The sequence below is a fragment of the Loxodonta africana genome, chromosome 14 (genome assembly GCF_030014295.1).
Source record: "Loxodonta africana isolate mLoxAfr1 chromosome 14, mLoxAfr1.hap2, whole genome shotgun sequence".
Classification (NCBI taxonomy): domain Eukaryota; kingdom Metazoa; phylum Chordata; class Mammalia; order Proboscidea; family Elephantidae; genus Loxodonta; species Loxodonta africana.
The window spans coordinates 88,580,405-88,607,235 of NC_087355.1; the positions used below are offsets into that span (position 1 = coordinate 88,580,405).

A 26,831-nucleotide genomic window follows, 5' to 3' on the forward strand; every position below is an offset into this window, starting at 1 on the left:
TCTTACAACTCAACAATAAAAAGACAAACAACCCAATTAAAAAATGGGCAAAGGATCTGAATAGACACTGCTCCAAAGAAGATCTATAAATGGCCAAAAAGCACATGAAAAGCTGCTCACAACATCTTTAGTCATTAGGGAAACACTAATCCAAACCACAGGGAGATACCACTTCATATTCACTACCGTGCCGTACCCGCTGCCGTAGAGTCGATTCCGACTCATAGTGGCCCTAAGGGATGGAGTAGAACTGCCCCGTGGAGTTTCCAAGGAGCGCCTGGTGGATTTGAACTGCCGACCTTTTGGTTAGCTGCCGTAGCACTTAACCACGACGCCACCAGGGTTTCCTCATATTTACTAGGATGGCTAAAGTAAAAAAAGACAGTAACAAGTGCTAACAAGATAAGCAAATTGAAACCTTCATACATTACTGGTGGAAATGTAAAATAATACAGTTGCTGTGGAGAACAGTCTGATAGTTCCTCAAAAAGTTAAACATAGAGTTCCCACGTAATTTAGCAATGCCACTCTTAGATATACCCAAGAGAAATAAAAACATGTCCACACAAAAACTCCCACGTGGAAGTTCAAAGGAGCATTATTTACTGATAGGTAAAAAGTACGAACAATCCCAGTGTACATCAATATATTGATGAATGGTATATCCATACAGTGGAATAGTACTCAGCCGTAAAAAGGAACGAACTTCTGATACATGCCACAACATGCATGAACCCTGAAAACATTTACGAAGTGACAGGAACTGGACACAAAAAGCCACATATTTTATGATTCAATCCACAGGAACGTTCAGAAAAGGCAAATCTATAGAGACATGAAGTAGACTAGTGGTTGCCCAGAACCGGGGAAGGGGAAACAGGGAGTGACTGTTAATGGTTAAGTTCCCAGTGCCTGCTGGTCCAGGCAGCTTCCCAGCTCATTTCCTCACACAGAATCTTAACAGACAGAGTCAAAAGTCCAGATTTAATGAAATAAATACTGTTTACTGCTTCATTCAGGACATTCTTAAACAAACTGGCCTGTCTTCCTTATTGTGGAAGCATGGCATGAAGAAGACAGTGATAGCTGGGCGGTTTGGCACCACTCTCTGATTCCTGATAACGCACGCACAAGCTGTCTTCCTGCCATTGCTACCTCACTGTCAAAGCAAATAGCCACACGGTGGGAAAAGCACAGAGCATTTCAGGACTGTTACGGACACTGTTTTGATCTCCTGGACCCACTGCAATGCCCCGGGGAACACCAGCAGTCTGAGAACTACTCTTAAGAACTGCTGTTCTGAGGCACTGCACAGTAACAGGACCTGTGGGGCAGCCTCCGTGGCAGGGAGCTGGGCTCTTCCCCCATGCTGGGCTCTCCTCAAACAAACGTCTCCAAAGACTATGACTTGGTGAAAAACTGGCATTAAGTACAAATGAAGAGCTCAGTAACATTTTTAATAAGTACAATGCTTTTTTGAATCTTGATTGGGGAGGAAAAATACTTCCCTTTAACACTCCAATTAAGCCACATTAAAAATGTTCTCTATTTTCCACAGAAGTTACCCACAAAAGCCTTAGCTCCTACTTGAGGTTAAGAAATGTAAGTGAATTTAACTGTCCTAAGATACCACAGGCAGAATCATCAACAACCACAAAAACCACACACACAAAAAACTCCCAACCCACTGCCGTAGAGTTGACTGCGGCTTATTGTGACCATATAGGACAGAGTAGAACTGCTTCATATGGTTTTCAAGGCTGTAAACCTTTACAGGAGCAGACTGCCAAAAGCACAGGGATCCACAGGATTCCCACTTCACAAGGCAGAGGGACCTACGAGAGGAAACACTGGTCGACCACTTCAGAAACAATGGCCTCTTAACATGACTCTAAAGACGAAGACCGAGAAAGCAAACGCTGCACTCAGGACTGGATTCTGACTCCTGGGAGGAGCAGTGAGCTGGTTTATAACCACTCCAGCACCCACACCACATGTATGCCACGGTAGACGACTTTCTAGCCATTAAACTTTTAACCTAGGGGTTGCCAAACTTTTTCCTTAAGGGCCAAATAGTAAATGTTTTAGGGTTTGTAGGCCATGCTGTCTCCGTACCAAAGACTCAACTCGGCCTTTTAGTGTGAAACCAGGATGGGCAATACACAAACAGATGGGTGTGGCTGTGTTCCAGCAAGACTTTAGTTAACAAAAAATCATCAGCAGCTATAGTTTGCTGACTTGTTTTAAACAACGAACCCCGGTGTCAGGTGGAACACTTCCAGGTACAGAAAAGAGCCTCACAACATACACTCTGAAACAAAACCGAAGCTCGAGCAGATTTAAACATTTAAGCAGAGGTAGCCTGAGATATCAGCCCAAGACCACCCTGCCTCCGATCCTGGATGTCTGTGCTGCTGCCACGGAAAGAGGTGAACCCACGAACAGGAAGCGGAGGGCCTCGGATGCTGGGCCGCGGGCTCCTGCTGTGAGTAACTACGGATGTTTTTATTGCTAAACTAGAGCAGTGACAGGGAAAGACTCTGGTTCCACGACTAACGAGCCCAAAGGGACAGCCGTGGAGCAGACGACGTGGTTTTCCTTCTCTGTGCCTTGGTTTTCCTGTTAGGAGGTTGACTACAGAGCCCTTCACCTCCAAAATTCTGCAGCACTAGGTTAACCACCTGTATTCATTCTAAATGTGTGGGGATGTTCACTGCTACACAGCTTAAAATGCTGACCACAAAATATAATTCCTTCAGTTCAGGCATCACTGTTAAAAAAAAAAAAAAAAAAAATCAACATTTTGCTTTAATAGATCTCTGAACATTTTTAGAAAAGAAAACAAAGTAAATAATGGTCAAATTTTCTTCACAGCAAATTTTTTACTAAATGTAACTGGAAAAAAGCCTGTTACCTCTTTGCTTGCCACAAAGAGGCAAGTTAGCCAGTGTGTGAAAAGCCCATCCTATTGAAAGCACAAGGCTGTGCAGAATTCCTACTCTGAGCAAGGCGTCAAAGGGCCAACACGGTCTGACGCCCTGGCACACAGCACAGCCAGGTGGCGGGACAGACTCTGACTGCTGGGAAGGGATCACAGAGGGACGCTGGGCAGACTCCACCAAGGCTCCGTTCCCACACCTACACCAGCTACCACCACAGACAAGAGGAAACGCAGACACACGCCCAAAGTTCTCAGCAATAGCAACAAGGAATAGGGTCAGGTGGAATTTGGCTCTTTTTTAAATAAAGCATAACTGAACGCGCACATGGCTTAGCCGGAGCCCATGTGATGGTTCCACCTCGACCTGGCTGTGAGCGAGACTTTGGACAACCATAACTGACAGGACAATCCTCCCCAAGTCTGGCGTGTCATGCAAAGTCTGACGCTCATGCAAGGAGGGAGACAGAGAGGAAGAGGAGGAGCATTTTCAGCTCACGCTGAATCGTTCACGGCTTAACACAGGCTAGATCTGAAATGCCAACTAGGGGAGTGAGGGCAGGTAAGGATAACATGCAGGGGAGGGGCAAGTAAGAAACGGTGAGTCTGTGTTAGATTGATTATTCTCAGAAAAACCTGACATCTGGCTCTCTCTGCACAGGTAACAACTGCCTGCACCGTTAGCCTCAACAGTGAGTACGAGGATTCCAAAGGTTGGGCTGGGGGCCTTCTCTACCTTGGGAGGTGCTTCATCGGACCCTCCAGAGTCCCAGGACACTGTGACCTGTCTTCTGGACTCCATTCTCATGCGCTCTTCTTGCTGAACCTTCTCTTCCTCCAGGATTGTGCTAGGGAGACAACACATGGTTTTAGGGGCACTGATAGCAGAGTTGGCCCCACAGCCCCCACCCGACTTATCTCAGGCACACCAGTTGGCTAACAGCGGGTGATAACAATAAAGAACAAATCCTGCACACAGTGGGACAGGGGGGTCAGGTTTCCCAGTCCTCACAAAATGATTCTAGAATAGCCTTGGTCCATTTAAAGCACAGCCAGAAGGTGAGAAAGGACAGCTGGTAAGAAAAGGAGAAGTTGGGGGAAATTGAGGATGAGCCGGGATGAAATGCTTGTACGCCAAAGTTTATCTTGAGCACAGGAGTCGCCCTGAGAAATCCCAGGCAGCCTGTCAGCAAGCAGGTATGTGTCGCAAGACGCAGAATCTTCACATGAAAACAGGCGCCCACAGAATGTGCCTACATCAGCACGTTGTTGTTGTTGGGTGCCAGCGAGTCGGTTCCGACTCACAGCGACCCTGTGTACAACACAACAAAGAACCCCGCCTGATCCTGCACCATCCTCACAATCATTGCTGTTTGAGCCCACTGTTGTAGGCACAGCGTCAGTCCATCCTGTAGACGGTCCTCATGTTTTAAGCTGACCCTCTGCTTTACCATACCTGAGCACGTTAGGTGACAAACTGGCCATCTGGCCAAAATCTCCCTAAACTGCCCAATACAACCTTCCTACTAACTTTCAGCTAAGCTAGCATTTCATCTGCCCAGTACGGAAGGAAACAGGCAAAGCATTCACAAGTGCTTCAGAAAACACGGTTTGCTTTAAACTGTCAACACCAGAGTTAGGAACCCGCTACTTACCCCTGCCGTGACTACTCGCCAGGCTATCTGAAGTCCTACATACTGCGGCCGCCGCCACCGCGGACGCCCCCTCTGTGACTGCAACGCGGCTCCTCAGTCCTGGCTGCCTGCCATCATTCCGACGGCTCAGAATGCAACCAGAGCTAGACTCTGGCTAAGTTCCCCTTCCCCGAGGGTTCCATGGGGCTCGTCGGCCGGCAGGTCCCTGAAACCTGTGTCCTAACTGTGGCAAGCAGCTCCTTCCTACAAGCCTGTGACTCCAGCGTTCTCATAATGAAGCTCATTCAGAGTTTTGGCCTCCTGGCTGAGTGCAGTAAATAACCCCCCGAGTTACTCATGAAAGCAGTGAGATCAGCTGCGCCAGAGCCTTTTCTAATCTGGGAATTTGCTCAGTCGCTTCACAAATACATTCCTCCTTGACTCGAGGCTACAGTGGGCCGTTTCTCACACAACCCGACACATGCAATCACCTTTTAAATCAGGAAAAGACAGACAGAATTTATTTCATAATTACCCTGAGTCAGTAAGCCATTACTACAGAGGTAAGGGATTTAGTTTTCTTTCCCTTTTCTTTAAAAAGGGGATGTTTCCCTTGAGAAAACTTTTTAGTCACAAGTATCTCCTCTCCCCAAAATCTGATTTTGCTTTCCTTCTTGCTCCAGTTAGATGATCATGACTGGGAAAACGAATGGCACAACCTTCAACAATGTTCAAGAATTTCATGGCAGCCCCAAAAGGCTGGCGAGGCGCCTGCCCTGGGCCGGCACTGTGGGAACCTGGCACCGCGTAGGTAAGCACATGGAGCCCAGGAGGAGTATCTGAAGCCCATGAACGTCTCCCCGGGGCATGGGGGCAGTGGGCTCCCTGGGCAGCCTCGGCCCTGGCTTCTAGTTTTCTCCCCATGGGCAGGCAGAAGAGCGCTCACCTCAGGCTGCTGAGAGGATTAACTGAGACAGTGGCTGGACAGCATCTGATCAACTTTTATAAAGAGCATGTGCCAGTCCCACTCAGTGCTTCTGGCAGGGCATTTGGTCGCGAGTTGGTCATTCAGTTACATCAATAAGGACCTGCTGACCTGCTTTGTGCAAGATACCAGCAATAAACAAGGCCGTGAGACACTCTGTCTGAGGGAAAGAAGAGTCAGAATACAGCAATCCAATGGTGTTATGAGTGAGCTGAGGGAGGGAAGCACTCTGCCCGGGGCTGAACAGATGCTGCACCCTCGGAGCTGTGAAGGGCGCTGCGGGAACTCAGGAAGAACCCCAGAGAGAGGTCTACAGTCCAAAGGGGCAGACAACACAGCTAGATACTTGCCCTGAGAACACAAGTATTACGTGAAGGAAGCAGAACAGCACCGTCCATCCCTCATGCGGAGATAAATGCTTTTATATGTTAATTCTCTACGTATTTAAACTTATGACTGTACAGACACTTTGGCCTAACTACGAACGGGACAGTGCCTGCCACATAGCAGACATGCAAAGAACAAGCTGTACCTATGCAGAATATGCCCCACTACCCTGATCCATGAGACGTGGGACCTGGCTGAGAAAAGGGCACCTGGGGTTCATCGATGATGAATAGATTTACTGGGGAAACAGGAAGACACAGTGGAAGAAGCGTGGGGCTTGGCTTCCAACCAAGTTCAGGTCCAAATTCTGTCAGGCAGACTGTGTGACCACAGACTACCCCGTCCTCTGAGACGCACACACAAAATGGGGAAAACACCTCCCTAACTGCCTGTCTCCGGGGGTTGTTGTGAAGATCGAAATAAAATTAGAGTCTGTGTGAGGAGCTCTGAGACATGAGATGTTTTAAAAATGGAAAGAACTGCTAAAAACTCCCAGTCAGATAGTATCTCCTGTAACTAATGGCTGCCATTCCCACAAGGGCTTCCAGTAACTCAAACAAGTTAAAAGCCAATTAGAGTTTGGGTGCAGGTACAAAAAGCAACCATGTCTTTTTGCAAATCTATCCAACTCTTACTGAAGTCCTGGTGATACAATAATTATGACTAGTCATCAATTCAGTAAACCAGCGGAATATGCCCGCTAGTGATATACAGTGCCTTTGAACTTGATAAATATTTATAAGGATAGAGGGTTGATACCTTAGTATGAGCTAACAGAGCTTCACCAGGTCCCAGTCATTTACCATGTGGGGAAGCTCAAGGAAGTTGCATCTTAGCTTTTTGGACACGGCACGCCTCTATCTACCTGCACCTCAAAAGGCTGCTCAAGGATTAAACATATATTAATTTTCTAGGGGCTGGTGTACACCTGTGGACACACGAGGTAACTATCACTGTTCTTAAAAGCAGGATTATTAACCTTCCTCTCTTGCTTCATTTTCCTTCTTTTGTGTCTACTGCTCCTCTCTCTCCAGTAGTTCCCAAACTCATGATGCTCTCCAGGCCCCTCATGTGGCTTCCCCGCCTGGAATGCCGTCCTCACCTTGCCGTGGCCAACTACGACTTACATCTGGGGTGTCCAACAGCAGTTCCTCCAGAAAGTCTTCCTGGAAGCTCCCAACTCCCTCGAGGCTGGCTTATGTTCCTCTCCTATGTGTTCCCAAAGAAACTCCTGTTTAGCTCAATTGCTGCTGTCAGCTGCCATTAGTCGGCTCTGACTCATGATGACTTCTTGTTAAAATGCACTGTAAATGTCTGTTTGTCTGGCTTTTGCTCCCACTAGACCCATCTTTGTGCCCCAGGATCAGCACAGACCCTGAACCCTAGTAAGTGAAAAGCGGGTGCATCAACAAGTGAAGCCACCCTCAGTAGAGCCAAGCTTCCCACACACGGAAAGAACCTCAGGCTGCTTTCTGTAGGATGGTCATGGGAGCAGGGGTCCAGCCTGAGACCATGCATGGGCCAAGGAGGACCACATTCCTGGTTAGCAGGTTTCCAGCAACTGCTCTAAAAATCTCAATCATCTGGCCCTTAAAATGGAAGCACAATAGACCTGTTTGTGGGCTCTCTGTTCTATGGGACTCACGTTGTGAGTGTCCTATGGTCATTAAGACATGAATCTGACTTCTCCTGCATATTACAGTATCTATGTTATTGAGCAGGCCGGTCTCGTTACTCAAAGAATGCCACGGCAACTGGGAAACGTGTTCCCTTGACCTCTGTACTTCCTTCTCGTACCAAAAATACCATGCCACAATGCTTCTGGGAAACCGTAATCTGTTGTTCAGAGTAGCCAAGAGTATAAATAACTCACAGAAATATCTGTTTTCACAATGGGAAGACCATTCCATAGATGGAGTGGGAGTGCTCACAGAGACATTTCTGGATCTGTCTTTACAGCTGCTGAGGAACCCAGAGCAATAAACTAGAGTGTCAAGGGAGGTCAAATTTAAGCATATTTTCCCAAACTGCAAATATTTTTAGTAGCAATACATTCCACTTGCAAGCTTTTAGCTGCCTAATGTGAACTGGCAATAAGCCCTCATGTTCCTTCCTAGATGGTAGTTTTTAGGTCTTAAACTTGCGAACAGATGAAAGAATAAAACACAAGACTTTTCATTTAACAAACGCCAGAACACTTGATAATCATGTCTTTGTTCATACATGGGTCCCATCTAGGAAGAGAATAGTGAAGCGGGGAGTACAGTGCTCCATGCTGGCTTTAACTTTATTTTTCACTTCCCTCACTTTAACAGAAGAGTCATCCCAGTAATCAACTTGTATCACAAACAACATGAAAACGTTTAGGCGATGCACTTCTCTGAACTGATTCTCTTCTCCTGGAGGGCAGCTCTCTCTGTGAAGTGTGCCCTCACAGTCTCCACAAGCTGGCACGGCGGTCTTTCCACATTTCTGTTCCGGAACAACAAGACACGATTTCACTTATGAGGTATACGTGACGGCAAGAAGGAAAGTGGTCTCCTAGTTCTCGTTTCCAATATTGAACAATGACACAAATAAAAACAAATCTCCAACACAGACCGGTCTCAGGAATCAAAAAGGCCAGTAATTCCTGAGTAAATGATGTTGAAGCCATCCCAGAATGGGTGACAGCTATTAAGCTGCATCTGGGCAGTTATGTAACTACAAGCAACCCTGCCTGTTTCACCCTGCTTCCTCATCCAGATAATGACAGTGTAACACCTGCCCTCTCTGTTGAAAGGGTGCAGAAATAAAGTATGCGAAAAACTTTTATTAAAACTTTTAAGTGTTAGTTAAGTCTATATTTTTACCTGCCTTATACACCACCAGGAAAGAAAGGCATTTTGGTCAATTTTATTTCTGTAAGCATTTTTCCTGACAGTTAGCTACTACTCCTCTGCTCTTGAAACGACAAAACAGCACTCCTGCTTTTATACGAGGAGAACCTTGTCTTTTTTCTTTTTTAAGATTAGACTTTGATTGCTTGAACAAAGGGATGACATCATAAAATTTGCTTTGGACGTAAGATTAGCATGGGTTAACAGCTACTTAGGCTAATCTGGAAAATATCCAGAGAAAGAGCAGCAATAAAATTGGACGGGAAAAAAGCCAAGAGAGAAATGACTTGTTTTGGCCAGTTCATGGGAATACCAATTTTGAAACACGATCTCTTCTAATTATCCAACATTGCCTCACCACAAAGGAATGGAATTGAACTTTCTAACAACAATAACAAAAAAAAAAACCTGGTATCGTTGCAGAAAACCAGTCTGGGACTGGAGATGAGGCTGCGCACGGCATACCTGGCACTGGGTGGCAGATGGCCAACTGCCCCAACCACAGCGTTATGGCGCGGGCATCTGACAAAAGTGCGCAGCGGACTGCAGACCTAGGGTCATGAATACAGAGACCTCAAACTGCAGGAAAAATGGCATTTTGATGTAGTGGTGTTTCCCACCCCAGAACTACAAAAAGTGATTTCTTTTAAAATGGTAACCTCTTTCTATTTCTGGCACGGATAAGGAACTCTCATTTGACCAACCCTCTTGCAAACAGCAACTGTAAACCCTGGCTAGAACGTAAGGAACAACTATATGGAAGCACGGGAGAGCAGCCCAAAGCAGTCAGATTTTGGAAAGGAGCTAAGAACTAGAAGAAGGGAAGGGCATTGCTAGCCAGGAGGCACGCCCCTGTCTGACTGGTATCATAAGAAAGTCAGAGGGGGGAGCCCCAAATTCTGTGTTCAAATTCTACCCAAGTCTCTGGCTGACCTCTGAACCTGGACACACAGGGCAGACACCAAGCAGCCCAGCTAAGGCTGGAAGTGAGCTGAGATTTGAACTGGCTCCCACAGCAGGGAGAAAGAGTTTGAATTTGAAATCAGCCAAGTTCACTGACTGCTCAAACAAACAAACAGAACTTTACAGAATCAGGAGGTCCAGTGAAGTCCAAGCGTGATCAATACAGTGAAAACCACATCCAGACACATCCTAGTCCAGCTGCCGAAATACAAAGAGAAAGAAAACCGTGAAGGCAGCCACTCTGCATACAGAAGCATGATGATGTGAATGACCACTAACTTCTCATTCGAAACCACATAAGTCCGTAGGCTGTGGAGGAAAATTCTTATTGAAAGAAAGAAACAAAAAACTCAAACCCCTGTCAAACCAGAATCCTATAACCAGTGAAAATAAGGACATTTTCATTTAAAACAAAACTACTGGAACCTGCCACCAACAGATCTGCACCACAAGAAATGTGACAGAAAGTTCTTCAAGCTGATTGGGAGCCACATGGAAATAAAATTTTTAGGAAAGAATGAAGAACACTGGTAAACTTGGGGTGAATGGGAAAGACCATTCCATCCCCCCCAACTTTTTTTTAAAATTCTGTTTAAAGCAAACATTATAATCTTTTTTGTGGGATCAATGACACACGGAAATGTAATATATATGACAGCCATGGCATAATGGATCAAGGGATGGATACCGGATTGCTAGAGTTGCAAGCTTTCTATTTTTTACATTAGAAAACAAACAAAAAACCAAACCCACTGCTGTCGAGTTGATTCCGACTCATAGCGACCCTACAAGGACAGAGTAGAACTGTCCCACGTAGAGTTTCCAAGGAGCGCCTGCTGATTTGAACTGCCGACCTTTTAGTTAGCGGCCGCAGCACTTACCCACTACGCCACCAAGGTTCCCATATTTTACATTAGGTGTAATTATGAACTCTAAGCAGGCTGTGAAACGCTAACCACACACACTGAAGGTCCTAGAGCAGCCACTAAAAATGTGACGCAAAAGAGATTAGTGAATGCGGAACTTGGAGGGGGCGGCTACGGGGGAAGCAGCCCTGGTGGCACAGTGTTAACGCACTCAGCTGCTAACCAACAAGGTCGGTGGTTCAAACCCACCACCTGCTCTGCAGGAGAAAGACGTGGCAGCCTGCTCCTGTAACGATTACTGCCTTGGAAACCCTAGGGGGCAGTTCTCCTCTGTCCTGTAGGATCGCTAGGAGTTGGAATCGACTCAATGGCAACGGGTTTTGGTTTTGCTTGGTTAAGGGAGAGAAAGAGGTATGTACAGAGATAAGCTACTGGCTTCAAAGTACCAAAGGCTCTTGGCCAAGAATTAACGATCCAACCACAGAAGACTCCTGCTTCTCTCTCCCTTGGCTTTAGGTACACGTTAACTTGGCTGTTGATACGGAGCCAGTGTTCCTAAACTTGTTTTCTTCCGTCCGATTCTTTTCCCTTGTCCCTTTGTTAGCTGAAGTAGAGGAGGGAAGCAACTAGAGTCACTGACTGATACTTCATTCTCCGGAAGAGGAAGAGAAGGGCATTCATGTCTGCTCTAGTCTTCTTTAAAGCTTTAGGGATGATAACCCTGGAGGCAAAGCCCAGTGTAGGGGGACTCAGAACAAGTAGAGAGAAAACTGGGGAGAGGAGAAATGGTAACAGAAGCAGAACTGATGGGAGGGAATTATGGTGGCTACTGGGGTAAGTCTAAGCATTTCGCTGTGAGTTCTGAAGGTGGGGTTTGGGGGCTTGTTAACAGTAAATGCGTGGCCTACAGCTGAAAGGTAATTGTAGACTTCATCTAGTCAGAGGACTCTTTTCACAAACCAAGACAAGTGAGGAGAACTGAGTAGGACACAGAGAAATACAGGAAGGATGGGGGACAGGGATCCATGAAGTGAGAGGAGGGCACATGGAGATACATCAACAGGAGACAATGCTGGTCTTAGAGTCAGAAGACGAGGCCGTTAGCTGTAGAGTCCAGGGCAGGTCCTAAGACTTTTCTAAGCCTCAGGTTCCTCGAGTGAAATGGTGATGATACCCATCCTTAGGAGTTGCTGTGAAGTTTAAATAAGGTAATAAATGTGAAAATGATCTGTGAATCTAAAGAGACCAGTTTTTATGAAAACACATTTCAATCTCACTGGAAATTTGCTTCCCTCACAGAAAACCAAACTATGGCGGTGTAACTGTGACAGCTGCATGCAACACTCTGCATGTCTGCTGTGGGTGGGAACCAGTCAAGGGCAAGGCTGGCCCTTAGGTAACAGTCGTGGAGACAGAAGGTTCAGCAGAAGCCATTTGAATCTCACTTGTTTCTATTAAACTTAGATCTACTATTTACTGCTTACTTTTTTAGAATTGGAACTCCAGAACACTTAATTCTGGTCATGAGGAACCTGTTCATAGATCAAGAGGCAGTTGCTCAAACAGACCAAGGGGATACAGCGTGGTTTAAAGTCAGGAAAGGTGTGTGTAAGGGCTGTATCCTTTCACTATACCTATTCAATCTGTATGCTGAGCAAATACTCCGAGGAACTGGACTATATGAAGAAGGACAGGGCATCAGGATTGGAGGAAGACTCATCAACAACCTGCGTTATGCAGATGACACAACCTTGCTTACTGAAAGGGAAGAGGACTTGAAGCACTTACTAATGAAGATCAAAGACCACAGCCTTCAGTATGGATCACACTTCAACATAAAGAAAACAAAAATCCTCACAACTGGACCAATAAGCAACATCATGATAAAAGGAGAAAAGACTGAAGTTGTCAAGGATTTCATTTTACTTGGATCCACAATCAACACTCATGGAAGCCACAGTCAAGAAATCAAAAGACCCATCGCATCGGGAAAATCTGCTGCAAAACATCTCTTTAAAGTGCTGAAAAGCAAGGATGTCACCTTGAAGACTAAGGTGCGCCTGACCCAAGCCATGGTATTTTCGATCGCCTCCCATGCATGTGAAAGCTGGATGACAAATAAGGAAGACCGAAGAAGAACTGACGCCTTTGAATTGCGGTGTTGGAGAAGAATACTAAATACACCACAGACTGCCAAAAGAACGAACAAATCTGTCTTGGAAGAAGTACAACCAAAACGCTCCTTAGAAGCAAGGATAGCTAGACTATGTCTCACATACTTTGGACATGTTGTCAGGAGGGCTCGGTCCCTGGAGAAGGACATCAGGCTTGGTAAAGTAGAGGGTCAGCAAAAAAGAGGAAGACCCTTAATGCGATGGATTGACGCAGTAGCTGCCAACGATGGGCTCAACCATAACAACGATTGTGACGATGGTGCAGGACTTGGCAATGTTCCGTTCTGTTGTATACAGGGTCACTTTGAGTCAGAACAACAACATTTACTTTTTATTACTGGTAAGGCTAAGAACCAAAAATACCTTAAAGATCAAACGCTGTGAGCATTTTAAGACATACGTAAGGGTAACACCGATGACTCTTCTAGATACCACCTGTAGGTATGGAGACCTGATTAAGCAGCAAAGGGAAGGCAAATACTGGCAAGATGACTAAGGAGGAATTTAGACACCACCTTTGAAAGGAATTTTGGAAGCAAATACAAAACCACTTAAAAAAAAAAAAACCCCACAGAGAAGTACAAGCAACCGCGTGTCATTAATCAGACTGGGAGCTTCTACTTCAGCATTTACACTGTAGGACAACTGAAGAAGCAAACAGGATTTGATACAACTGACGTAACACGCTGCTTCCCAATGAACAGTTTAAAACCCATGTCTCTGTAAGGCATCTATAGAGTGTCCAAAGAGATGGGTGCTGTATCTTGATATCTGGTAATAACAGCTGACGCTTCGAAAGCACCTTCTATGTACTAAGTAGGCTATGTACACCACCTTCTTTACATTCCACAACAGCCCTAGAAAGCAGCCCCGTTTTACAAAGACAACGAGGCTTAACAATGTTCTCCAAGGACAAGGAGTTGATGGTGCCAGGACTCCAACTCAGACCTGTGTGACTCCAGAGCTCAAACTCCTAACAGTTTTGTGACTGCTTATCTCAAAATGAAATTCAAATAATTAGCCTCTTTCCCAGGAACGGTTAATGGTAACTGGTAACTTTCTGTCTCCCCAGGTAATAATCTTATAAACCCATAGATCTTCGGAAAAAGCTTTGTTGTTACCACTAGTCAAGCAGCTGGCACTTAGTGTGTACCTGCTGTGAGCCACAAACAACTTACAGTTTAGCCGCACTGTCTCACTGTATCCTGAAAACAAGAATGTGGGTAGTATTTTACAGGGAGGTTAAGTAATATACCACAGGTCACCATCTTTGAAAAATTCAACCTTCATGATCATATGACCCCAAACACCTGGCTAAACTCCTCCACCTCAAGCATCTTCTGTGCTGGTACTTACGTAGATGACACACATGCACACCTACACACATTCTGACACATGTACTCCTGCACACACTCACCGTTTAAGGGATCGCTAGCGGGAGCCCTGGCAGTGCAGTGGTTAAGAGTGTGGCTGCTAACCAAAAGGTCAGCAGTTCAAATCCACCAGCCGCACCTTGGAAACCCTATGGGGTCAGTTCTACTCTGTCCTGTGGGTTGCTACAAGTCGGAACCAACGTGATGTCACCTAACAACAAGAAGAGCCTGAGCTGGCAGTCTCACAGGCCAAAAGAAATACAGTTTATAATCCTGAGATTCTCTGTAACTTCACGTGGCTATGACACTGAGACCCAATGTGAAGAAAATGCAGTAAGTGTACCTTGCAGCCCTCTGAGGTAAGTTATAGCCCTGCCCAAGCAGGTTCTCCCAAAGGCCAGCTTTGGAGGGTTAAGAAACAAAACATGACAACGGTAAGTTAAAACAAACACCCCCAAACAAAAAGGCCCCCAGCAGCCCCGGAGCTGGAGATGCAGCCCTGCACAGGATGGGTCCCCAGCAGAAAGCTGTGCAGATGTGGACCGATGCTGGGGCTTGGCTCCCGCTGACCCAGAGTCGCCACTGGAGAGCCTCCCTCTCCCTATCAAAAGCTCCAAACTTCCCCTGCTCCACCTGCGGTCCCTGGGGCCACAGCAGTAAAGTGCAGCACATTCCACACAAGACAACAGGCAAACGCAACTAACAGAACAAGAACCGTGAAACTGTCACAGTGCTTCAACGCCCTCAAGCTGGCGCCTTCCCCAGACCTGCCATGCTGCCATTCCTTTCGAGGCGTCCTCTGGTTGATACTCAAATAGTGAAAGGGCACCAGCTTCAGGGATTCCTTGTATCTTTTCTTTCTTTTTAACTGACTAAACGATATTAACAGCTTGCTCCCCAGTCAAGATCCTAGGAGAGAGCACTTCGTGACTTGTGGCCAAGCAAGGGGAATGGTGACAGCTGGAAGCTCAAGCTCCAACTCAGGCCAGGCACCTGACCATACTGAGCCTCAGTTTCCTCATCTGTAAATGGATGGTGCTAATACTGCCTGCATCTCAGAGGGCTGTGCAGGTAAGAGAATCACGTGACCGCTGTTGGCACAGAGCCTGGCTCCGTAAATGCTGGCTCTTACTGTGGTGACTGATAGAGCTGACTGCGCAGGATGGAGACTTGCCAATGGAGCACTTGCGAACGGTCCTCAGGGCACTGCTACACAGGTTCAGCGAAGAGCTAGGGGGTGGGAGACAGCTTCTGAGGTGACACTAACAGCACCAGTGCTCATTCAGGATATAAAACTGAGGTAAATTTGTCCACACACCACTTATATTCTCGTACCTTAACCCTCACATGTGCAGAAAATGGTTTGCTTAGAAACAAGTAGTAAATTCCCAAAGGTCTGGAAAAAAAATCCCATGGCTGAAGCAAGTGGAACTTATATGTGTTGCTGGGAGCTGTGTAAACTGCTGTACTGACTTGGAAAACTGGCAGTATCCACTAAAGCCAAATACACGCAGAACCTCTGACCTAGCAATTCCACTCTGGGCTATATACCCCCCCCGGGAACTTTCTGTACACACGTTCACAGAGCACTCATCCTGACACACCTGGAGGGTTTATCAAATTGGAAAGTACCAAATTCCCACAACAGTAGAATGGATAGGTTACTCTAGAATGTTCACAAACGGAACACCACACAGCAATGACAGCCAAGTACAACTACCTGAGGACCACGGATAAGCTCACAAACTAAACATCTGGCAAAACATACCAAAGTCAAGAAAGTAACCTACTGAGTGATACCGTTTACATAAAAACAAGCAAAACCAGTCCATGGTCAGCAAGGTGCATCTATGGGGCATGAACAGTGGCTGGAAAGGGGTGTTTGGTAGGTTTCTGGAGGGCTGGTGATGCTGGTGTCTTGATCTGGATGCTGGTTACATAAAGTGTGTCCAATTTGTGAAAATCTATCGAGCTGTTCACTTTTGGATATGATTATTATACCTTAACAGAAAGTTAAATACCCCAAAATTTTGTTTATTGTCTTTATTTTCCTAGAAAGTATTAAAGAAACTTAACAATGCCTTAAAGTGTTTCTCTGATTTGAGATAAAAGTGACACCTTTTTTTTACAGTGGCACACTGCCTTGGGGGAGAGTATAGCAGGCAAACACAATTTTTGAATTTCAGCTCCAAAAGGGCAAATACCAAATCTGTGTATCATGCGTTGTTTGGTACAGTACCTAAGGAAGAATTTAGATGAATTAACCAGGGACTTAGTTATTTTTTTCACTCGAAAAATATTTAGTACGTGCTTATTACCTGCTGGTTGTAAAGCACAAAAACTCAAGTACATATTTGGAGAAAATATCATACGTGATTGTATTAAAAATATTCTTGGCAAGGAATTTTTCATACTTGGTAACAGGCCATCCAACGGTTAATCTAAATCTACTTCTAAATGAATTCATACCTGACCATGAAACAGGATGCCACAAGAACAGGCTCCTTCAGTCATCGATCAATCCACACAAGTAGGACCAAGTACTTTTCCCATGACTTCGCTCAACAAGCTCCATCACAAGAGCTACTTTTCTCAACTCATACAGATAAACTGAGTATAACCCACTGCCATAAAGTTGATTCCCACTCATAGCGACCCTACAGGACAGAGGAGAACTGCCCCATAGAGTTTCCAAGGAGCACCTGGTAGATTCAAACTGCCAACCTTTTAGTTAGCAGCCGTAGCTCTTAACCACTATGCCACCAGGGTTTCCTAAATTGAGTATACAGCCTGCTTAAAAAAATCCCACAGTAATTTGAATCGACTTACAGTATTTTTTTTTCCAAATTTATTTTTTCTACAGTATTTTCTTTTAAGGTAGAGAAGGAGAATGGGATTTGGGAAACATTTATTTCTTTATTAAAATCTTGGAGATTTTAAAATGAAAAAATTTAAAAGCTGAATAAAATAACCTACTTATAAAGTTAAATTTTATTGGTCTATTTTATAGCCATATTGTAAATTTTGTTCAAAATGCAAAGTTAAACTCCATTTCTGACTGAAACAGAACACCACAGAGTAAGTGCGCACTCAATCACCTGTGCTAGCTGCATGCAAGAAGACAGCCACAAATGATAGTCTAGGTGTGTTTTAAAAACAATTATATTTACTTCTAAAAATATATTTTGGGGAGTGTTTGGAGCTAATTTACCTTCAACTTCCTTAGGTTAATGCTAAAATCAGCGTACGTGCTCTAAGCCCTTAATTCAGAGAGGGTCCCCCTGCGCACAGGCTCTAGGCCAGGAGGTGAGTGTAGACCTGTCCTCAGTGAGCCTTGGTCTAGTAGGGGTGGTATTCAGTGAGGGTCTTCCTGCACACAGACTCCAGGCCAGGAGGTGAGTGTAGACCTGTCCTCAGTGAGCCTCAGTCTAGCAGGGGTGGCATTCAGTTGAGGGTCCCCCTGAGCACAGGCTCTAGGCCAGGAGGTGAGTGTAGACCTGTCTTCAAGGAGCCTCGGTCTAGCAGGGGTAGCATTCAGTGAGGGTGCCCCCTGCGCACAGGCTCCAGGCCAGGAGGTGAGCGTAGACCTGCCCTCAAGGAGCCTTGGTCTAGCAGGGGTGGCATTCAGTGAGGGTCCCCCTCTGCACGGGCTCCAGGCCAGGAGGTGAGTGTAGACCTGTCCTCAGTGAGCCTCAGACTAGTAGGGGTGGCATCCAGTGAGGGTCCCCCTTCGCACAGGCTCCAGGCCAGGACGTGCAGGCGACACGGAGGTGAGTGTGACGACCCCTGTCCTCAAGGAGCTTCAGTCTAGTAGGGGATGGCACATACTAGACTGTGAGCTCCTCGAGGGCAGGAAGAGTGTCTCAGTCATCTTTGCCCCCGTGACCAGCAACAGGCAGAGCCACCTGGGGTGCTCACAGCTACTGGAGGTGCCCAGCAGGGTTTGTGGAACTGAGGTGAACAAAGGAGAGCCGCCGTCTTGGCAGCAGTGGTAAGTACAACAAGAAGAAAAAAGCGATTGGAGAGTTGGGATGAAGGCTCGCCAGCTGGGATACTGTGGAAGAGGCAGCATGTAAAGAAGCCTAGGTGGGCAGAGGGGCTGCAGCAGGTGAAAATGGGTGGCCTCCCTGGCCGGGACGTATAGTCACTTTGCTGTGGTGTGTGTGAGAAGGCTGTAAGGGAAGGAGTAACCCAAGACACCTTCACTGGCCAAGGAGGCAGGAACCCAGTGGAAGTTGTTTTGAGCAAGGGAGTTAATTTTTCACAGTAATGTTTCCAGAAGACAGACAGAAGAAGCACCTGGGTGGAGGGAGCAGTTACGGGGGAGACTGGATCTGCAGATCCTGCAGGAAGGGTGCTCTGGCTGCTAGGAGAGCTGGGGATAGACAGGGTGGGGTGTGGGAGACCTCAAGATGGAGGTGAAGACAAAGGTAACATTTTAACCTATAGGAGGGGTGGAGAAAGGGTTGGCTTAAAGAAGGCGACAGCTTTGCTTTTTGGATAAACACGATGTCCAGCTAGCAACTTAAAATGTAGGCCTGGGACTTGTAAGAAAAGGGCAGGACAGAAACTAAAGACACAGAGAGGTGAGAAGTGAAGCCACGTAAATGGGTATGATAACCAGGAAGAGAGCTGAGAGAAAAGAGGCAGCGGCCGAGGGCAGAGATTTGGCCAACACTCACAGTGGGGCAAGGGAACAGCAAGTCAATGAGGTGAAGGACAAGCCAGGGAGATAGGCTGACAGAAACCCCAAGGATGGCACTGTCCAATTCCATGGAAACGTCAAGAAGGAACATAATAGTTCAGGAGCAAAACAAGAAATAAAGCATTTTCAAAAACCAGCTCCGACAGTAAGAGAATATATAATTAAATTATATGAGAAAAAGGCACTGGGGACTTGTAGCTTGAAGAAGCCTTAGAAGAGTTAAGAAAGCTGTCCAGAATTATCAGAAGGCCTGTCACATGAAGGGCAGAGTAGAGTTGTTCTACGGGGTCCCAGAAGTGGAACCAGGCCAGTGGGTGAGAGTCAATGGAGGACAGGAAGAACCCTCTGCCCTCCTTCCTGTGGTGGGTTGATCACGCTGTTATCACAAATAACCGTTTACTTCTGTCTCTCCCACTAGACTAAATTCTCTGGGTCTGTTTACTGTTGAATCCACAGAACCTACTTAGGACAAAGCTGGTGCTTAACGAATACTGCAGGATCTTTTATATATCTACCTGTCAGTCTTACTTCTTCCAGGAGACCTTCTCCTGGTAAGGAAATGTGTCTACCAAGCTGCCCAAAGACGAGGCGTGACAGGATGTCTACGAGATCCAAGTACTAAGTGGGAGGCTGGGCTAGATGGCCTTTCAGGATTTTTGGACCCTGACGTTTGGTGATTTTCATGGTGGGGGCGGGGGCGAGAAGACTAAAATTCATCAAGTAAAAGAGAAAAAAATCTCACGGAATCAGGGAAGCTCCCCAAATGTGAAACCCGGCAATGCAGCACACATCACCACATCAAACCCTGGTGGTGGTTTGTAACCAGGCTCTCATCCATACCCAGGTATCATATTAAAGTATACTTTTTGTTAAAACGCTAGGTCTCAGTGTAGACTCTAATTCAACAAATGTTTGCTGAGCATTTATGAGGTGCCAAGTGCTGACCTCAGCGCTGGGGGAACAGAAATGAGCAAGCACAGCTGACACCCAGAGTGTCGTGTTCAGCAGGCACCAGACAGTAGAGAGGACACTCTTGTTGCCAGGGAGTAAGGTGGCCCCTGTGCAGACTTGTCCTTGGAGAGGTTTGTCACACCACACGGCCCTCTGTGCTCACCCAGGGGCTGAGGCTTCACAGTGCCTAGCACACAGTACGGGGCAGTGGCAACTGAACAAGCAACGTGGGGCTTTAAATATAACAAGAGAAGTATTCAGAAGGTGCCAAAGGAGTGGCTGTCTCTTTGGGGCTGGGGCTGATTAGGAAGGTTTCCTCAGGAGGCAACATCTGAAGTGGATTCTTAAGACTGTGTGGGAGTTTATCAGGTGGCAGAGGTGGGGAAAGGCACTTCCCGGAGAGGAAGGAGTGAGTGGATGCAGACGTGTAATGGGAAAAACAGTCAGGTACTGCAGGAGCAGAGTGTGGGGAGAGGAAGAAGCATGTGGACATGTAATGGGAGAAACGGGTACTGCAGGAGCAAAGAGTGCTGCGAGAGGAAGGAGTGTGTAGACATGGATGTGTAATGGGAGACAGAGTCAGGTACTACAGGAGCAAAGAGTGCTGGGAGAGGAAGGAGCATGTGGACATGTAGCGGGAGTATAAGTACTCAGGTACCACAGGAGAGAAGAGCATGGGGGAAGGAAGGAACGTGTTGACGTGTTAACAGGAGTGTAGGTAGTCGGGTACTACGGGAGCAGGGCGTGGGGGGAGGAAGGAGCGTGTGGACATGTAACAGGAGTGTAAGTAGCTAGGTACTGTGGGAACAGAGTGCGGGGGAGGAAGGAGGGTGTGGACATGTAATGGAAGTGTAGGTAGGCAGGTACTGCAGGAAAAGAGCGCGGGGGAGGAAGGAGCGTGTGGACATGTAACGGGAGTGTAAGTAGCTAGGTACTGTGGGAACAGAGTGTGGGGGAAGAAGGAGCATGTGGACATGTAACGGGAGTGCAGGTAGTCAGGTACTGTGGGAACAGAGCGTGGGGGAGGAAGGAGCGTGTGGACGTTTAACGGGAGTGTAGGTAGCCAGGTACTGCGGGAGTGGAGCACTGGGGGAGGAAGGAGCATGTGGACGTGTAATGTAAGCGTTAAGTAGTTAGGTACTGCGGGAACAGAGCATGGGGAAGGAAGGAGCATGTGGACGTGTAACGGGAGTGTAAGTAGTCAGGTACTGCGGGAACAGAGCAGGGGGAGGAAGGAGCGTGTGGACGTGTAGCGGGAGTGTATGTAGTCAGGTACTATGGGAACAGGGAACAGCACAGGGGAGGAAGGAGCGTGTGGACATGTAACTGGAGTATAAGTAGTCAGGTACTGCGGGAATAGAGCACAGGGGAGGAAGGAGTACGTGGACGTGTAACGGGAGTGTAGGTAGTCAGGTACTGCGCGAACAGAGCAAGGGGGAGGAAGGGGTGTGTAGACACGTAATGCAAGTGTAAGCAGTTAGGTACTGCAGGAGCAAAGAGCGTGGGGACAGGAAGGAGTGGTGGGAGACGAGAGTGGGGAGAGAAGCAGGATCCAATGTTCTGGGCCGTGTGAGCCACGCCGAGTCAGTTAGAGCTCGAGGAGAGAGACCTGAGCATAGTCTGAACTTTAAAGATTTTAAGCCGTACTCCAGCAAGGTAAAAAGAAATGTACATCAACTTAAAAATGAAATCTTTGCACAAGAATGCCTTCAGCCTCAGACGTACGGGTGAAACGATCTGAAGATGCTAGCACTGCAGGTGAGGAGAAGCAGCCACACCTGCCCCCCTCCAGGCCTCTCCACCCTTGCTCCTACCTGAGCTGCGCTTTAAGTTCAGTAAACCTGGGCCGCCTGCTGGGGTCATAGGCCCAGCACTTCGTCATAAGGCTGTAGAGGGTAGGAGGACAATTTGGAGGCATTGGTAATCTCTCCCCATTTTCAATCCGACCGATCACATCATTGTTCTTCACTCCTTGAAAAGGCTTCACACCATGCATCAAAATCTCCCACATACACACACCTGTGAAGTGGGAATGAAAAAATAACAGTGAATTTAGCATGAAGGTTGGGATTCCCAGGTCTCAGCAGTAACGTCACAGTCGGCCCTAGAGTAGCTGCTGTGTGATCCGGGCAAATCATCTAAGCTGAATAATGTTTAATGAGCTCTATTACAAGACAAGAACAGCGACACCAATATGACACAAACAGTGAAATGGTGAATTATTACCAAGGAAAAAGTCACAATTTTTCTAAGGCTGATTTCCCTGAAAATCCCGTATTAGAAAATAGCCTACCAGCCACAGTGGAATTTCATGGTATTTCAACGAGCCAGCAGAAAAAGCTGAATGAATTTTAAAAGATATTTTCCCCACTTTAATCCACTGCCAACCTCAACCTACTTATTCCTCTATCTCCCTTAACAAGGCTGCTCCAGCCTTGCCCGGGTGCAGACTGGCGTTACCACCTGGGTTGTCTGCTAGCCAGTTGCTGCTTTCTCCACAGGAGATCTCTGGGCCACAAGATCCACAGTGTTGGTAAGGCCTCGCAACACTGGCCTGCACTCTTCCCCCTCAGGGAATCAAATACTTTCTCAGTATCTTCCAAGTAACACATAAGATCTCACCTTTCAAACCACAAACAAAAGCACTAAGATGGAGAAAGATGACCATGTGATGTAGTAAGGAAACAAAGGAAGCAGAAGACGCAGATGCTGGTTGCCCCTAGCATCTTGTTGTCTTCACTCCACACGGTGGCCGCCCTGGGCTTCCTGCCACCACCCAACAAGCCACAAAGATGCCTCTGCTAAGGCTGAATTTTCCATCATGATGCCCTTTATTCTCTTCTTCGCAGACACTCCTCTTTTTAGGTACGTTTGTAACGTAAGTTCCTCTACCAAGCTTTTCTCGATTGTCCCCTGGGAGAAGTTCTTGTCCTCAGATCTACTCCCGTTACAAAGCCTCCCCCGGAAAACTGGTCCCCAGAGGGAAGGGGAACCGTGTCTTTGTCTCTGCATGAGCGCTACCTACCTAACTACCACTACCACAGCAGTGGGAACTGCGTTCTGAGATTAGCCGAAATGCCAATAATTTCAAAGTAAAGAGTCTTTGATAAAAATAATGCCTCAGTTCTGTTTCTCACCAGGAGTCTGAGTACTATCAGTAATAACAATGAAATACCGAGTATCATTTCTTCAATGCTTGCTATGTCCCTGGCACGCTTCTTTGCAGTTTACATACATTATCCTTAGGCTGACATTTCTTTAAATACTGTACTTCATCAAACTTAGGATGCCACTGATTATGGTGGTGTTACGGGCTGCTGAGTCGAATCCCACTCAAGGACCCACGTGCCAGAGCAGAAGTGCCCTATAGCATTTCCTAGGCTGCAATGTTTATGGGAGTAGATCGCCAGGTCCTTTCTCCAGAGGAGCCACTGGGTGGGTTCAAACAGCTGAGCTTTCTGTTAGTAGCTGAGTGCTTAACCACTGTGCTACCAGGGCTCCTTCCAATGATTATAAGATACATCATTATGTGATCAAGAAAAGGGGAAAAACGCTGTCAACTAAACTATGATACAATTCTTACCTCTTACAATTATTTTATTCTCACTGTAAGAGCGTTTTTAAAGTCACCAATACCTGAAACTAATAACTGTGTGAACAGAACTGACAAAGGTCACATGAGAGCAGGCAAGGAAAGTTCCGTTAAAAAAAAAAAGCACCCAGCTAACACCAACTATAAAATGTCACTGATTTTGACACATCCCAGATCCAGAGACGTTAAAATGTGAAAATCAATGGGCATCTGAGGGTCTTTGAAATATGCAATTTCCTTGAGAGGGCCAGTGACTTGCTCTAAAAGCTAGACAGTAATGTGGAGGTCCTGGGATTTGAACTCACATTCACTCGACTCCAGAGCTTTTTCTAAGTATGTCCTGCTATTTCCTGTTTAACTCAAAGTGCCTTTGCCTCACTTGAGGCGCTAGATGGTTATTAAAAACCAGCATGTAAACAGATAACAAATTAAGAACACCTACTTGATGGAATATATATACTAAGTGACTTTTGTTTACAGGAAAAAGAAAGAAGGTAACCTAACAGGGCCTCTCCTCTGAAGAGGTATACAGCCCACAGACAGAATGTGTTCACGAGGCCACTGTACAAGCTCACCAAGTGAGGGCTACAACGGAGAGGAAGCGCTGGGGAAAGACAGAAAGGGAGCTGCTGTCTGGTGGAGCGCCATTATGTTAGACTTCAGGGAAGAAGGGTCATTCGAGGTTGACCTGGAAGGTTGGACAGGATTTCAGCAGGTGTAGTGGGGCACCATAAAAGGTATTCCAGACAGAAGGAGTAAATGAGGAAAGCTGGGCCGAGGGGTGGGGAGTGCCTTCCACATAAAGAGTGAATTTCCATTTTGGATAAAGTAGTTTAATTAGTATGCAATGAACCAGAACCATAATCTCACACCAGTGGGGGAGGTGTTGTAATAATCCACATCAGAGCAAAAAAGAATTAGAAGGAGGAGCAGGAAGGGGAGGTTTACCTTGCAGGAAAGGACAGACTAGGCCTTAAAGAATAGAAACTACAGAGGAGAAAGGATCATCTCTCCTGCATCGAGGTGAGTCCTGCATGAAGGCACTGAGCACAACCCAAGATGCACTGGGTGGGGGGCTGCCCTAGGCCCGACAGAAATGCTCTTGAAGGGCTGAGCCCAGTGTCTCAAGTACTGGCTCGAGGTGAATAGTCACTCCCGTGACAGGCATGACTGAGATGGCAAAGGGGAAGAGAGAAAGAAGAGACAAGGTATCACCCTGGTGAGGAAAGGAAAGCGAAAGGGGACAAAAAGGAAGAGAGGGACGAGCAGGAGGAGCACGCTCCACAAGCACGGGTGCCTGTCGAATGAACCAAGGAGGAAGCCTGACGAAGGAGGTGGCCAGGTAAGGGGAGGCAAATCTACCTATTCTGGACTGAGATGGTAAGTTTATTTTGTAAAATTTATACAATATAGTTCGTAAAAAAAAAAAAAAACTTTTCAAAACACTCACCAAACATCCACACGTCACTAGCTGAGGTAAAACGTCGAAAATTGATGGACTCTGGAGCCATCCACTTAATCGGCAATTTTCCTTTGGAAGCTAGAAGACAAATTTTAGAAAGTAAGATTTCCCTGTTATCTCCCCAAGGACGTAACACTTACAGCTAGCTGAGCTTTTCAGTATCGGAACGAACAGCTGTAAGAGTTGACACCTTGCATCTTGTGTTTCCTGGGAGAAGTCTTTTCATTTCCTGGCTGTCTGAGGTCACTGCGGGTGGTGGGGGATCAGGCTGGGGAGGGACGTAAAGCACAGCCCTTCCCTCCATACAGAGGACGACAGCGGGAGGTGCGGGCAGCTCCGTCACAGAAGGTTCCACAAGTCACAAAACAGATCCTCATCCGTAGGCTGGAACCCTTGCTTTACAAACAGCCCGCTAACCATATGCCTGCATCAGAAGGCGGTGATGGAATGGAAGCATCTACTTTTTTAGGAAGGGCCAAAACCACCCCGCTTTCGAGGCCTGAAGTATAACGTGTCACAAAGGGAAACAGCCCACACCCACCAACCTCTCCCTTGGCCTCTGAGTCACCAGGTGAACAACCGGAGCACCTTTACTCAGGGGCTCTCACTCTAACAGGTAGGAACAGAAGCATAGCCGCCCTGGTGTGGGGGACAACAGCCATGTCTAACGCATGCCTCAGGGTGGAGAGGACACAGTGACTGACAGCCCCCGGCAGGGACGGATGCAGGGAGAGGACGCCTGGGTGGAAGGAGGTGGCTGGGGGAGCTGGACATGCAAAGGCCCAGGAAAGACTGCCGGGCTCAAAGAGGCTTGCGATCCATTTTGAGCTCATTTTTATATAACATGTGAGGATAAGTCAAGGTTCATTTTTCTTTTTGGCCTATGGATGTCTAACTGCTCCAGCACCATTTGTTGAAAAGGCTATTCCTCCTCCACTGAATTGATTTTTTGCACCTTTGTCAACAATCAAGTGGGCATATCAGAACATATCTCTTTTGGGGGGGAAAAAAAAATTGAGCCCGTTCTCATTTATTGCTCTGATTCCTTACCTTTGTAATAACTGCTGTCTTCCATGTATTGCCCTGACTTCTCAACTTTGTAGTAAGTGCTGACTTCTCACCTTTGTAGTAGGTGCTGTCTTCCATGCACCGCTCTGACTCCTCACCTTTGTAGTAGGTGCTGTCTTCCATGCACCGCCCTGACTCCTCACCTTTGTAGTAGGTGCTGTCCTCCATGTTTTACCCATTTCTCACCTTTGTAGTAGGTGCTGTCCTCCATGTTTTACCCATTTCTCACCTTTGTAGTAGGTGCTGTCCTCCATGTATTACCCATTCCTCGCCTTTGTAGTAGGTGCTGTCCTCCATGCACTGCCCTGACTCCTCACCTTTGTATGTAGTAAGTGCCCTGACTCCTCACCTTTGTAGTAGGTGCTGTCTTCCATGCACCGGGATAACCCAAAGTCTCCTAGTTTTACACAATCAGGCGAAGACACCAGAACGTTCCGAGCAGCAATGTCCCTGATAAATAAGAATTTAGGGAAAGAAAATTTAAGACAAAAGAACACAAAGCAGAAACCCACAAATTCATCTATATTAAGACAAGTTACTTTAAAACATGGCTTCTCTACAAGGCAAACAGGAGATGACAGATTTAGAAAGACACATTTTTTTTATTGCAAATATATTCCCTTTGGCACATATTTTACTCATTAACAGGGTTATTATTATTTTCAACGGGGGCAAGTGTATCCTTAGATAATGAAAATGCTTCTTTCTTCTCCTAAAATCACATTACCAACTGTGTGAACTGATACCGAGACACAGCCAGCACTGCTAAAGGGATCTCCCTAAATGAAGTGACAGTTCTCGTCACAACAGCACTAAGTGACTTTGTTGCTGTAGTCCACTTTAATGCTGGAAAA

The 26,831-nt window shown here is 46.5% G+C and overlaps 1 protein-coding gene across 9 annotated transcripts in view; it reads right to left on the reverse strand.

The window, feature by feature from the left end:
• Nucleotides 1-26,831, reverse strand: part of PTK2 (protein tyrosine kinase 2) — a 252,340-nt gene that overhangs the window by 28,811 nt on the left and 196,698 nt on the right. For 8 of the 9 annotated variants that reach the window (XM_064268126.1, XM_064268121.1, XM_064268124.1 and 5 more), the window contains 4 exons: nt 26,327-26,427; nt 24,898-24,987; nt 21,670-21,874; nt 3,675-3,786 (listed from right to left, as the gene is read on the reverse strand). In XM_064268126.1, the coding sequence (XP_064124196.1) occupies nt 3,675-3,786; nt 21,670-21,874; nt 24,898-24,987; nt 26,327-26,427 (508 nt within the window). Of the gene's footprint in view, nt 1-3,674; nt 3,787-21,669; nt 21,875-24,897; nt 24,988-26,030; nt 26,302-26,326; nt 26,428-26,831 lie in introns of those variants that run through there. The other variant, XM_064268127.1, reaches the window with a different exon arrangement.